The 15,637-nt window shown below is 47.5% G+C and overlaps 1 protein-coding gene across 1 annotated transcript in view; it reads left to right on the forward strand.

Annotated features, from left to right (window-relative positions):
* cspg5a (chondroitin sulfate proteoglycan 5a) overlaps positions 1 to 15,637 on the forward strand; it is a 25,554-nt gene that overhangs the window by 610 nt on the left and 9,307 nt on the right. Inside the window, exon 2 of the mRNA XM_062565557.1 lies at positions 8,078 to 9,113. Coding sequence (XP_062421541.1) covers positions 8,078 to 9,113 — 1,036 coding nt within the window. The remainder of the gene's footprint in view (positions 1 to 8,077; positions 9,114 to 15,637) is intronic.

Below are 15,637 nucleotides of genomic sequence, written 5' to 3' on the forward strand. Positions count from 1 at the left end.
CAAAAAAAACGTCAGCTTGCTTGATTTCTTGTAATTGTTTGGTTGCTGCAGAAGCACCTCCTCTCTGTGGATTCGGGGTGCCTAAGCCCACTTCCACAGGGCGGTCCGAAAGGAGGTCAGCGAGGCTCGGATTGTGGGTTAGAAGGCATCTCATGTTCAACTGGTATCGGTTAGACTCTGACATCATTCTATTGAATTCAAGGAGAATCAGCTCTCAAACATGTGAATACTACACATTTTTTAAGAGGACGGTAAAGCAAACATTGGCTATAAATCAAAGATTATTCAAATCTTTATAAGGATCTTCTATTGATGCATGAGGGACACACATCACACACAGCGTAGTACACGACATGTCCTTACAGGACAATGTTATGGATGACACTGAAGACGAAAAACCAAAATGAGGTTCACAATAAAGAGACAAGGAGACAATCTGAGCCCTTACGGACATTATAGAGACACCAAGAGGTAACAATGAGGTCAACATGAACCCAACGGACACCGTAGCCACACACTGTAGAATCAGGAGAGTAGATTAAATACGATTACACAGTGAAATGAGGAATAATATCATCACGATGTCTATCATATGAACTGAATGCTTTCATTTCACACGGTCTAGGTAATTGTACAGCACGGGGGGGGGCATTCCGCTCCCTGCACTAACCAAAGGGACGAGGGATCACAGGGACATTTTAAGAACAGATCAGATGTCTAAATAAGCACGAGCTATTGTCGCCACCGTGGAATAAATCACAGAGACGTGTGACAGTGACAGCGTCCAGGGGCGCGACGCGGTGAAGCAGGTCCCCGCAGGCGCACCGGCACCACGGCCACACAAAGGCGAGGATTAGGGCCGGGGGGGGGGGGAGGGGGGGGATGAATAATTCATGAAGGGGTATCTGGACGGACATTCTGATACACAGAGAGGGGAGGACAGAGAGAGAGAGAGAGAGAGAGAGCGGGAGGGGGGGGGGGCACGTATAGGCTCTCGTCCCCTTTGTCTAAGACACATCGCCGTCAGATTATTAACGCGGGGACGTGCACGGGGATGAAACCAGTCTGGCGTTATAATCCGATATAATCTGGACGATTCTTTCTCATGGGCACTGGCTACAGTTCATGCAGTGGGATTTCAAATTATTCAAGTGACCCCCCCCCCCCCCCCCCTCCCCTTCCCCCGTCGGAAAAAAAAGAAGATATTTTCATTACTTGTGTTTATTCAGAAGCTCTCACAACAGGGCGGAAGGTTTCGAAGGGAGCGAGAGCTTCCATCAGTGGAACATCCAAGAGAGACAAACATTTAAGGATGTGGGTCCTTTCAGATTAAATGAGGGTTTCTTCTTTTCTTATAAAGTTATAAGCTAATGTAAGATCCAAAACATCGATCACAGGGTGAATGTGTGCTCGCTTGGTAGATTATTTGGTTGTTTGTAGGCTAAATCTATAATTTCAAGTGTCATTCAGCGTGGTGTTCATTTAGTAACTAATAGTCCATTTAGAGTCAAAAGGACCTAAAGCTTTGTTGGTTCGGGACAAAAAAAAGACAACATGGCGATGGACGTGATCCAAGATGGGGGGGCCGAACTGCTGGCTTCAAACGTCACCCAACAAACCCATGGATGGCGCTGCGATGACCACGTCCACCTCCTGGTCAGTGTGGGCTTCTCGCAGCTTCTCCTAACGCTGGACGTTGGTCCTCCACTCCCAAAACGAGGGTTCACTTCAGTAGTGACTCCATGCAGCCTGTGGGTGTTTCTCTATTGATTTTGCCATCTGCTCAGGGAACATTTTCATGTGCATGGGGTCCATGGGGGGGGGGGGGGGGCGAGGCGGCGTCAATGCAACCTTTCGGGGCGGCTTGTGTTGATGCTTTTCATTCAGAACCCAACTGTACAGTCATTTTAACCTGAAACTAACTGTCTGTTGTGTGACGACTTCCACATGAATCCGTTCAGCGGTTGCAGAAGTGTTTCATCCTGGACCCGAAATGTGTGCACAAGCTCATTATTAGATCAGTGCGATTACGGAGGAGATAATATGGATAAATCTTCAGTATGAGTGACATTATATATATATATATATATATATATATCTTATGTTATCGCTTCATAACTCTTGTCCCATTTCGTCGATGCTGCAGCTGGAAGGTCGTGTCTCTGACAGCTCAGGTGGATATTTAACGAAAAAGGAGGTTGGCAGATCTGGTGCAGACTCCTGAAAACCACCCACGGGCTAATCCACCCCCCCCCCCCCCTCTTTACACACACACACCGAGTTCTTCTGGGTTCATCGGTGAAGCGCTGCGGCGGCCCGTCTGTGAGGCCGACCGGAACGCCCTCAGTCATTTCCCTTCATTCCTCCGGTGGCCATTTGCAATTCTCGTCCATCCGTGTGGTTAACACGGATGATTATACCGCCGCCGCCCCCCCCCCCCCCCCCCCCCCTCCTGTCCTCGACTCTCCCCCCCCCCCGCCAACCCCCACGCGCGGCTGGGCTGGTAGAGAGGTGACGACGGACTAACGGTTCCTGCACTCACGCTGCTGAGTCTTCTTTGAGGCCCTTCTCCTCGCCCTTCATCTCCCTCCTCCTCCTCCTCCTCCTCCTCCTCCTCCTCTGGCCCGCTGACACATATCTGCTTGCTGGCACATTATCTTTGATGTGCAGTGGGTTCATCTTCTAGCCAAAGTCCCCCCCGACCCCCCCGTGACTCTGCTGCCAACCCAATCCAGACGCTTAAAGACACGCATGCAGCAGTGGGCAGAAGTCAATAGCGGCCTGCAGCTCTCCCCTGCGCCTTCTCCGTCGCCACGGAAACCGCACACCGTCCACTGACGCCTCGGCTCAGCTGGCAGGCAGGACGGTGTTTTTCGGATCGCCGCCACGATTGGTCTTTCACGCTCGGAATTGAATCGGGGCCGACGATGTTGGGTGGGCCCGGTTTGGTGGTTCTACGCCTACTGACCGCGTGTGTGTGTGTGTGTGTGTGTGTGTGTTCACACCCACTTGTCATCACCAGCTTTCAATTGTAGATGATACCGTTGTTGGTACTGGTGTATTCATCATATCTACATAATGAATTTATGAACTTAACAGAGATTAACATCCGGATGCAACCAGACAGGATTATGTGTCACTATCGTCAATGTGTCACCATCTTCAATACAGCAACGTTCATTAAGTAAATTATGGTCGATTTAGAGTTATACCACCGAGCTTTGTTGTGTCTGTTTTTGGGAAACTGTAGAAACATTTTGTGTGTAGTTAAATACTCAAAACTCAACAATTCCTCAATTCAATGACATTAAACGCTGCGCACTGCACCTTTAAGAAGCAAGTGACGCTTGGTGCAGGTGTCCGCGTCCAGGTGCGTTGTCTCGCTGCCTCTCCGACCCACGGGTGGGACGGTTGTGTGTGAGAAGGTCATCGAACCCAAACCCACCGGCAGAAAGTTTCAGCCTGACAGCTTCTGTCCTTGAAGGATGAACCAATCAGCCCACAGGTGTGTGTTGACTTTTTCGTGTTTTTTTTCTTTTATTTCAGCGCTGCTGAGTTGGCGTTGTTCTCAAAGTCCGGGTGCCCTTGAACAATAATTTACATGTTTGTGTGTGTGTGTGTGTGTTTAAGAGAGAGACACGGTGAAAAAAAAAAAGATGGAAGATGGAATATGAAGCACATCTTTTTTTCTTTGAATGTAGGCTTGCACCTGTCTCTGTGTGTGTGTGTGTGTGTGTGTGTGTGTGTTTGCTACGGTACGTCTTCGTGTCAGCGCGTCCTTGGTGAAGCGAGTCATTGAGTTCATGCTCACACACAAGGTCTCCTTAGTGCTGCCTCCCCAGCCCTCTTCCTCCTCCTCTTCTTCTTCTTCTTCTTCTTCTTCTTCTTCTTCTTCTTCTTCTTCTTCTTCTTCTTCTTCTTCTTCTTCTTCTTCTTCTTCTTCTTCTTCTTCTTCTTCTTCTTCTTCTTCTTCTTCTTCTTCTTCTTCTTCTTCTTCTTCTTCTTCTTCTTCTTCTTCTTCTTCTTCTTCTTCTTCTTCTTCTTCTTCTTCTTCTTCTTCTTCTTCTTCTTCTTCTTCTCCTGCTGCTGCAGCATATCACCTTTCTGTCCACCCATATATATATATATAATATGTTTTTTTAATGATTCATTTTGGAAAGAAATAATATAATAAATAATAGTGTAAGAGGGGAGTTTGTGTATGTGTGTCATTTTTTATTGTTTTATTTCAAAATCAGGTAACAGGATGGAGAAAAAAAACATGCAGTGTATAAATATGCATGGATGCACACGTACAGTATGCATGCACGTAATGTGTTGTGTGCATTATTGACAAAACCTGCATGCGTGCACGCAAGTCCGAGCACACAAACACACACGAGAGGTGCACGCGTCACGTTTTCCAACCTCACAAGAGCACAGTTCTTCATGGTTATTGCGTTGTGTTGTTTTTTTGTGTGTGTTTAATATGTGGCGATGAAGATCTCGTTGAGTCTCTCCAGCAAGGCCGAGAGCGTTTCTATGGCAACACGTCCTTCCTCTCTATCCCACCACCTGTGGAGTAAGAAATGAAAGGGATTCATGTGATGGAAGGAGAAAAAGGAGACAGGAATGCTTGGAGAAGAGGGGGGAGGTGGAATTGCAGAGGTTTTCAATTAGCAGAATGCACATGTTTAGGTTTCCTCTTCATACCCGTGGTAATGAGCAAAGGAATACAAATTGTGATTTTTTATACCGTCGCTCAACATCAACATCGATTTTTCACCAGTGAGTCGGTGTGTGACCGAGAAAACTGAAGCGTGTGTGTGTGTGTGTGTGTGTGTCTCTCCTGAGGTGCCGGTATTTGACGCTAAAATCAATGAGATCGAGCCGAAGAGGCTTTTGCTTAACCCCCCTGTTCACTAGGCTTCGCCAGTCGTCTCATTTCCACCATTTTCACAAACATTCACTAATTAAATAAACAGACTTATAAATATAGCGCAGCATTGAGCAAAAACCATCCAGTTTTCTTTTTGGCTAAATGAGTAAATGAGTGCTTACACATTTCATATGTTCATTGTTTCTATGGACTCCAACCTCTCCCCTTCTCTCCGTCCCGTCTGGGTCAGTAAACTGACCGGAGGGCCCCAACTGTCACAACCAATCGGGTTCTTCTTTACGGTTTGTCACAGCCGCTCAGCCCCCCCCCCCCCCCCCACCCCCACCCGCACGCCGCTCCCTAAACTGGTCTGGCTTAAACAAAAGGCGAGGCCCCGAGGGTCGGCGGCTCGCCAGCGCGGGCTAGCAGCACTTGGCCTCGAGGTGCCATCAACCCCCAAACAATCAGTCTGACACACACACACACACACCCGCACACACACACACACACATACAGGAAGACAAGCCAAACTCTTCTCATTATGACCATGCACACCCTTCACCAGAGGAGCTGGAGGCCAACCCAATTACCAGTGGGTGATACTGGCAGAAAGACAACACACACACACACACACACACGTATAAACAGACGTGCAGTTTGAGGAATCATCTTATGTAATACTGTTTGATTATCTCATGATACGTGGGAGGAAAACAAACAAGGGGCCTTTCATTCCATCGGTTGTGAGCTCGACCGGAGCGCGACCCTTCGGCCGGCCGCCAGTCTGCCAGGAGTCTCTCTTAGAAACCACCTGTTTGACTCTTTTTTTATTGAATCACTTTGTGGCTACAGAACCTCTTGGCGGACTTTTCGTTTTCGGGGGAACGGATCGCGCCGGGCCGGGTGAATTCTGAGCAGGTCGTCATAGCAACGCATGAAACATTGTGTTCGACGGGACACTCGCTGAGTCATTTCGTTGGCAACCAAAGAGAGGAACGTCTGCACTTCATTGTGCGCGGTGCTGTTCCACAGCCCTACTATCAAAGGAAACCGCAGATTAGTTGTCCCTTCTGTAAAGTAAGAAGTTGCGAAGCAGATTTTCCTATTTCTTTTGACATTTTGGTCAATTACGACGGGAAAAAATCTCTCTTCAAAACAGTCTTTTGTATGAAGCATGAAATGACTCAGTTTCATATAATATGAGACCTTGAAGTTGTCTCTCATTGCTGTATTATCAAGGGCTTTAATGAGGTGGAACCTGTTTACTTTCTGCACAACCCAAACAATCTGAACAAGCAAAACGTGTTTTCCTGTAGCACACTTCGATTTTAAACTGTAAAATAACATCACTAAGAAGAAGAATATGTTTCACCTGGATACATAAAGACTTCATTTCGGGCCTCCTTGGGGCACCTTTAATCATCTCCAGTTCAAACCCAAACCCCAGTAAAGGGACGAACAAATCTGTATGATAACTTTAGTGCATCAGATCTATTGGCAGGAGGAGCAGCCTTCTTCAAGGGCGGACACGTGTTATTACATGCGATGAGTTATCGCTCTCAAACAGAACTCGTTTCTTTAGAGTGGAAAAGAGAAGCTGAGCCAAGACGTCCTGTGCAAACGAGATCTGTTTATTTGAGCAGTTTTTTGCCGTTTTGCACCAGCTGCATCTACTGATGATCACATCCTGGGAGAACCAATGCTTCTTCTCTTACTCCCCTCTTTAATCAGTCTAATAACAAGACAAAAATGTATTCCTCTAAGAAGAAGAAGAAAAGAAACTAATGACGTAATTCTCACTTTTTAGTCTTTCCGGCTACGATAAAAGTTGAACTAAACCTAAAGCAATGCAAATATGTGAAATTGTATCTTAAATTGTATAGTCTCAGGAGATGTAAATGCATCGTTGAGAAGAATTTCTAGAAATCGTCCTTTTCAATTTAAGAAAATCTTGGCATGCCAGACGTAGGGTTAATATGATTCTCTTTTTCATCACAAATATATTGAGTTAAAAGAACATAAAATAGACTCATCTTTCAAGATGGTTTCCTGTGAGTCCTGCTGATCATAAAACACGACGAACAACCCTCCTCCCCCCCCCCCCGAGTGTCGGGGAGGTATTTAGAGATGGGCAGATTAAAATCCCACAGGATCATGATCCGAGTTCATCTCCAAGTTGTCCTTGCAGATGCCATTTGGCGAAGGCTGTTTACCGAGCTCCTCACTAATACTCCACTATTCACAGTGGGTGCTAAAGGTGGAGATTGAACCCCCACCCCTTAAAACTTACAAGAGTGTGTTCTCTGGAAATCCGAAGTGTAAACCTGAACCCCAGCCTATGAAATGGTGTTTTATCTCCAAATAGATTTTTTTTTTTTTTTTTAACCAAATGCATCCTGGGAAATGCATTAGAGGCCTCTGTGTGCCGTGTGAACGTCTCCTCATGTTAAAGACGCTGTCCCGTCTCCTTAAAATCATCGACCCCCCCACCGCCCCCGTTCTTTTCAGGGTACCCCCCCCCCCCCCCCCCCAAAGTCTGCCGAATCCCTCCCTCTCCGACTCCGTAATCCATAATCCCGGATGCCCTGCGTTCGAGTACGTGAGTGTATTATTCCTTTAATCCAAAGGAGGAGCGACCCGGATTAAGTCATCGACCAGGGGGGGGGGGGGGGGGGATAAGTGCACGGCCAATCACGTCTCGTTTTAATTTGTTTCCACCCTTTTAGCCCGCTTTGTCTGTCTCGTGATGCAGAGAGGACTTGTGATGTCACCGCGTGGCAGTGGACCACCGGGGGGGGGGCTCTGAAGCAAGGGGGTTGGAGAAGGTCTTTGGAACCAGTTGGTGATTGTGTGTGTAAATGTTTTCTGTCTATAGTTCGGGTTCAAAAGATATTGAATTGAACCGCTTTATGTTTGTAATTATTAAGCGCCAGTCATCAGATTTAAGGCCGCCTTTATTGAAATGTCTTTCATTCTTGGAAAGAAAGCCTTGATTTTCAACCCCTCAATTGTTTAATTTATCCTTTAAACAGTTCTTTTGACGTCAACAGCATAACAATTTTTTCCAAAATCAGGCTCACGTTGACCGCATGGCACGTACCCCTTAGCCTTCATCACTCAGCTTTCTCAAAGAGACATTGATATTTTAAGCAATGCGATTGATTTATATTTTAAGATACAGAATAACTATGAACACTTTTTGTTTCTCTGCGTTTGTAGGAAACGTCGTGGGCTCCAACGCCACCGAGCCGGACCACGTGGCCAACATGACCTCCCATCTCACTGAGGAGGAGGAGGGGGGGCCTCTCAAGGGCAACGAGGCTGTCGCCACGGTGACGGCGGCGAGCAGCTCGGCCGGCCCCGCCACCGCGACCCCGAAGGCGGGCCGGGTCGCCCGCGCCGGCGAGGAGGACGAGCAGAGCAGCGGCATGTTCGGCGAAGCGGCGGTTCCCGCGCCGGGGGAGGAGGAGGAGGAGGAGGAGGGGGGGGTCGACGTCGCCGCTCCGCCGCAGCTGAGCCCCGACTCGGCCGAGACGGAGCACCTGTTGCCGAGCAACCCGCGGCCACAGGACGTCACGGGGAGCGAGGAGGAGGAGGGAGGAGAGCGTCTGCCGCAAACCGACCCACCTTGGATCCACGGCAAGGACACGGCCGTGTTCGACATGGACCGCCTCTTCACCACCACCTCCACCTCCACCACCTCCACCACCACCACCACCACCACCACCACCACCACCGCTCCGCCCTTAGCCCCCACCAACCCCGCCGGCCCCGACGTCCTCCACGTCGACTTCTTCGACCCCTCGTCTCGCGGGCGCGGCCACGAGCTGCTGGCGCCGCCCTCTCCCTCATCGCTGGCCCACGAGCTGCAGGGAGGCGACACGACCTCCTGGGCGATGCCCGACAACTACGACTACCTCACGCCCTACGAGGACGGCGCGTCCCCGACGGCCGACGAGTACGCCTACAGCACCACGCCCGACGCCTACGAGGGCGACGTCCCGGGGCCTGGCTCCTTCGCGCCGGGGGCGGCGCTCCCCGGCGCCGGAGCTGCGGCCCCGAACGCGGGCTCGGACGGGATGGGCGGATGCCGCGCCGGTTTCCAGATGGTGAACGGAAGCTGCCGCTCGCCCTGCGACGTGCCGCCCAACTACTGCTTCAACGGGGGCCAGTGCTACCTGCTGGAGGGCATGGGGGTCTTCTGCAGGTATGACGTACACAGCATGTACTGCACACGGGACGAGATCTCCTCTGGGTTGTAGTTGTCTATATGAATCTGATAAAACTGAGAAGAAGAAAAAAACCGCTCAATTTTCACCAGATTAAAAATGTGACATCGTCAATCAGTTGGGACTTAGTGCTTCATAGTTTAATCATCATGTCGCTTGTATCAATGCTTACAACGTGGACATCAAGTGCTATCATCTCATCGAGCATCACTTTTCATTCTGCAGATTCACAGAAAAAAGTAAAAATGTAAAATTTCAGGATCTGAGAGCTAAGAAGAGAGTACCTGCAGCTCACAGCTGACCTCCTGTCGCCATGGCAACACAACGCCACCTGTTTGCATCCTGCACATCATTTACTTTCCATTGGTATATTTCTTCAAACTGAGCCTTCACACTACATTAGGGTTTACCTAGTGTATTATTAGCTGAGTTCATTTGCCTTAAGAATGTAAATGAAAGGAGTTTAAACTAAGATTCTTTTCTATTTAAAACCTTTTATTAACCAAAGAATTGCTGCAGCGTTCGGCTTTCTCAGTGTCCTTCATTTTCATGTATTGTCAATGCTAATTATTATTATTTTTCATCCACAATGGGTTCCACAGAGCATTCAAACACCATTTTTCAAAATAAGATGTTGTGGCATCTGATGTACGGGGGCACCGTGACGCTCTAGATTCACAGAGCTGTTCCAGTGTTCTGCTTTTAATGTTCGGGGAACATGTGGAAAAGCTCTATTTTTTATTTTTTTTTCCTTTTTGCCATACAAACTGTACACAAAGACACGTTACAGTAAGAGCAAACCCACGGCCGCAGCGACCAATCCAGGTGGCGGCCAAGAGTCAAAGGGATTAAGTGGAATCTTTTATGAGAATATAATATGTAAGCCACAAAGTTCTCCCAGGTGGGTTCAGGCCCACTGGCCAACGATCCACAGCACGCATCCACGGATTAAAGCCCACAATCTGGAATGCAAACAGCTACACTTCACGTCGGGGGGGGAGATCTGTAATACTGAATCTTTTTATTTATAGTATTTATTTACTGACGCGGTCGCCATCACACCTGCTATTTACAAGCTAAGAGTCATCTGTCTGCCTTTAGATCAGAATAGTTTAATGTGGAAATGCTGCACAGATTGTGAGTGAATTGAAAAGAAACTATGTGATTTAAATTGAGAGATTAAATGAAAGTGGATTATACAACACGGCTTAGAAACTATTGACTCTTGAGATCTCTTTTTTTCCCTTCAAAAGTTAAACGAAGTTGGGGGCGTATTTTCATCTGTGAACGTAGAACGCCGCTTTTGCACTTCAATCGTGTCAAAGATTGTCACACTGTTAATCGTGATGCTCCATAAATCCACCAATCAGGTGGGAGGAGTCTTCGAATTAGCGAACAGCTGCGTGGATTAACACGCGAATGTACGTTTCAGTACGATCGGCCTTCAGCGTGACGGAGAGAGAGAGAGAGGCGTTTTTTTTACTGCTGGGCAATAATTGCAATGTGGGTCAATGAAGCGCTGGCACAGATGAGCACCAATATGTTCCTCTCTGTGCGCGTGTGTGCGCTTGCAGCCACGGTTGTGTGTCTGGCTGCACATGTCAGGGCGCCTGTGTGTGTGTGTGTGTGTGTGTGTGTGTGTGTGTGTGAGCGGCTTCCTACATCAGGCCAATTCAATTACAGCGGGATGAAAGTTGGGACCTTTTGGCCCTCTGCAGTAAAACTCATGACCCGCTTTAAAGGCCCGTTTGCTGACCTCAGACCAGCATGTCGTTTCTCTTGTTCCAGCAGGCAGAAGTGTGTAGCTGCTTAGACACGATTGCATGTTAGTTATGTCATCTTAGAGTGTATTTGTCACCGCTTCAGTAAAAAACTAAAGTTTAATATTAATATTATATTGTGGCAGAGAAGTAAAGTGAACCGCCGTTTATTTTTGATGATTATCATAACCCGGCACCAATGTCTATAATATTTCCTTCCACAGACCCCAAAACCACCTTTATGGCCTTTTTTTTATCTTGTGCTATTTCCTCTCGTAACTTAAGCCAGTCCGTGAGATCTGATGTGTTTCTCCAAAGCGTCTCGCTGGCTGACGGCGTCTGACAGTAAATGGTGAAACCTCTCCCTCCTTCAGAGCTGCACCACCGTACTGGGAGAAAAGAGGGAGACGAAGAAGTCAGATGTTAAGAGAGAGATAAATAGAGAAGTGAGGGAAGTAGGAAGCGGGAGAGAAGAGAGAAGAAAAAGAGAGCGAGGAGCCATCGGCAGGAAACAAAAGGACAGGAAGGAGTTCGAGGTGGAGGAGACACTGAGACAATGAGTCAGAACCTTAAAACGCTCGCCAGCATGGAAACGGCCCGGCAGAGCCAGGTCCAGTTTACTGGTGTGGGCGTGTGTGTGAGTGTGTGTGTGAGTGTGTGTGTGTGTGTGTGTTGCAGCTTGATGTAATTAAGGGAAGCTTTCAGCACAAACTGCAGATTGTATCCATTTTAGATTTCATGACCACTTGTGGACACACTCATGCACTTACTTACACACACGCGGATAGACACACACACAAACACACACACACACACAAACACACAGGATTACGGTATGTGTGTATTCGGGATTACTTCAAAGTCAAAGTGCATGGTCGTGGAATCAGGACAGAGGTCAAACACAAATTTACAACTGTACAAGAGGTTTGGAACAAAAGACACGCACAAACGTACACTTCCACACAAACACACACACACACACACACACACACACAGCCGTGTATTAGAGGTAATCCTGTTTACACTGGTTATCTTACTCGAGTAACTTTGGTACTATTATCTGCACACACACAATTATGTACACACACGCACACATAATAAAAGCGAGAAATGATTGCTCCTTGTGTGGGTTGAGGTTGGATTTTCTAAAATATTCAACCTGATCACCCACTGAGTGACCCATCCCCGTTGGCTTTCATTTTTTCATACTTTATCGCACATCTCTCGGCGTGTGTTTCTCCCCGAGGGCAACGCGGGCATCTATTGGTCAGGTGAAATGCTGGGTTCCCGGCCCGATGGTCGTGGTGACCGTGAAGGTCGGGGCCACATCTGCTCAACCGGTAATTAGAGTTAAAACTGAGCGCTCTCTGGGGAGCGTTTGACACGCCCCCCCCCCGTCTTGCCTCTTCTCCATCGTGGATAACATAACTACGTGTAAACAATGTTATGGTGGTTTGAATTCAGGGCGCTGGATTTCCTGTCTGATCAATGGCACTCGGGGAATGTTTCAATCCGGCTGTTTTCAGTTCCCGGGATGCGAGGAATGATTTGCATCTTTTTAAGCATGATGTAGGGAAATAGAAAGACGTCATATTAACCCCCCCCCCCCCCTCCCCCCCTCCCTCCGACAGTTCAGTTGGATTTCACAAATAAATCCAAATCCAGAAAATAAGAGGAGTAAGTAAAGCAAAGCCTCCTTTTGACTTTTTTTTATTGACTGCTGCACATGTTTAGCAAAATAATCCTATTCTGTTCTATTTTAATAGTTTCAGAAGCCGAATGAATAACAACGCCTGAGGGAAAGGCAATAGTTTTGTATAACTGCAAAACACCGAGTCTCGGTCATTCATCAGTGGAAGCTTTTCTTTCAGTAGCAGGTGTTTTATGTTTTATGGCCAAAACTCCCAGAAAATGTTCTCAGAATCCACTGCGGCACTTTTTTATCTGCTGCATATTTAACTCTCTTTTTTTTTCTCTTCTCCACTCTCCGCAGTTGCATTGCATAAGAAAATATATGCACTGCTCCAAGGAATAAATGTTTAAGGTTTATTCCTTCTCCCTCTGACCTTCCAGAGACCTCGTTGAAATGCATTCATCTCCTCTGCTGGGTCTTGGTCCATATGGACCTTCTGTCCAAAGGAATATATATATATATATACATAACTGTTAGTAGGCGGTTGCTTATTTACACATCGACAGTAAAACAGTAACGCTCTGTTTTTTTCGCCTTTATTATCTGGCTCTTTAGCTGCTAAATGCTCCACTAAAACCTCGATCCCACCTGCACCAGTGTCACCCTCTTGCTCATCCGGTCTTTTTCCTCCCCATGCGAGCCATTCCTAGTCAGGTACATATGGAGAGGACTTGCCAGCCCATTGTCCTCTGGGCCTCGGGCCGCCCTGAAGCCAATTCTGCCGTGTTTCTGCCGGGATGCGTTGGAGATAATGGTCTCCACATGGGACACAATGGGAGAGCCGGTGGGATGTTTTATAGAGGGGAGAGACGGGGGATGCTAAGAGGTTTGACAGTAGAAGTCCTCTTGTGCCCAAAGACGAGCCCGCTCCAACGTGAATGCAATGACTTCACCAGAGAAGGAAATCCAATCCTAAAGCACAGCGGCCAAACAGCGCTTTCCTCTCGGGTCAGCTTCTCGCAACTTCGTTCCAAATCTTAACGGATAATGTCGGTGTCATTCTGTGTCTTTTTTTCTCCAAAACGGCGGCAGATCAAAAACTGGATTTGATGGATTGCGATGACATTTCTATTCACGGTGCAAAGAAAGATGAATCCGTTTTGAGAGGCCGCCGTGACCACAGATAAGCTTAATTTGTCAAATGACAACATGCTAACATCATTTTCATCATCCCGACGAGTGTGTTTAGCTCATTGTAAAAACTGTAATTAGGCCCCTCTCTCTCTCTCTTTTTTTTTCACGGTGCATTTCTACCGCCCCACAAAGCAATGCTGCATATTCTCTGGATGAGTGGAGCTCTATGGCTTTGGATGCAGAGGCACTGCTTGTTAGTACAGTTTTTAGTCCATATTTTTTTTTCCCCCTCCTTCCCTCGTTTATTTCAACCAAAGCCAAACCCTGAACATTCATCTCGGACTGAGAAAGAGGGCGACCACGAGACAGAGAGGGAGGGAGAGAGAGAGGGAGAGAGAGAGAGAGAGAAATCAGTTGCACCAACTGAAAGCAGAGACATGATTCAGCTGGAGGCGCTTGGCAAATAGTGCAGGATGGAGGAAAGATGGAGAGGTAAAAGAGCCGGTGAACATGAAGAGAGATTTTTAAAGACGTCCCGGAGCGAGAGGGAGGAAGGGGGTGGGGGGGGGGGGGGGATGGAAAGGGGAAAGAAAGAATAGCAGTGGGAGCTAGACCCCAGAAAATAAGACGGCTGATGGGACGCGTGCGTGCGGTGGAACGACGTGTCGGCGGCGCATCTGCTCCGTCCTGCCGCTCAGCTGGGTTGCCATAGCGACCAGCACATCCTCGCTCGCTCGCCTTTTTCCTTGCTTCCCTTTCCCTTTACTCTCTCTACTCCCCTCCCTCCATTTATGACTTATATAAACCTCTTGTGCGGGTTGCTCGGAGGTTTTGAGCGCATTCATGTTTTCTTGGAAACATGTTACATCAAGCATCACCCCTTTCTCCTCTCTCTCTCTCTCTCTCTCTCTCTCTCTCTCTCTCTCTCTCTCTCTCTCTCTCTCTCTCTCTCTTTCTCACTCCCAAAATGTCTTCCGGGAGGGTCGCCAGCGATTTTCCTTCAGCTGGCAGAATGAAAAAGCGTAAAGGATTCATGATGGAGGCAAGGAAGCGGGTTGGTAATAAGGAGCCTGTTTAGCATGTAGGGAGCTGTACACTCCGTCCACGTTACGCCCCCCCCCCCCGTGGGGGTGTTGGTGCAATGTCCATGTGTGACAAAGAGAGAGGGGAGGCGAGAACAGTTAATTGCTTTGTCATTGGTTAATTAAAGCTGAGGTTGTTTTGGTTTCCTGACCCTCGTCTGCTCTGGTTTACATGAAAAATACACAAAATAAGAATATTAGCAGCGTTTTTTAATCATACAGACTCTGCCCTAATAGATTTGGCTCGTGCATCCAAAAGGAATAATGCATTATTATTATTATTAGTAGTAGTAGTATTCAGATTTAATTTGTTTCACTGACCTTCTCCTGCCAATCATTTCCATTTCCAGAAAGGCTGAACTAAAGACTGAGAGGACCACCAGCTGTGATCTGAGATGCTAGCATGCTAACTCGCGCATGCGTGTTGTAAAAGGAGAAATAAATCGATGATCCAAAGGATCCCGACAGGTTGAACTGCAAAACAACTACAATCCTATCAGTAACCTTTTTTTTTCCTTCTTTTTTCTGCAGATGTTTTTACCTAAAATCTTTTACATTACATTTTTAATAAAAACGGGTGGTGGCAAATTACTTCGACATAAATCTGGTATTTTTTTTAACGGAATGAGGAATCACGCGGACGCTTGTCGTGTGACGGTGACGCAGCTCCGAGGTCTGTGGACAAAGCCATCTGTCCGTCTGTCCCCAGACACACGCCGTCCTCTCCAGAAAAAAAAGAGGAGTCTGGGACTCAGATGGCGGCTCTCTGTGTGTGTGTGTGTGTGTGTGTGTGTGCGTCCACCAATGTGCCCGTAGCTCACACATGGATGCATTGTGAAAGATTCTTATTGGAGCATGAATGTCTTCCATGATGTGTGGCAGCGTGCACGTGGCTCAGGGTTTTTCACTTTTCTATTCGAATGTCCCCATTTGGACAAAGC

The sequence above is a fragment of the Pungitius pungitius genome, chromosome 11, assembly GCF_949316345.1.
Source record: "Pungitius pungitius chromosome 11, fPunPun2.1, whole genome shotgun sequence".
NCBI lineage: Eukaryota > Metazoa > Chordata > Actinopteri > Perciformes > Gasterosteidae > Pungitius > Pungitius pungitius.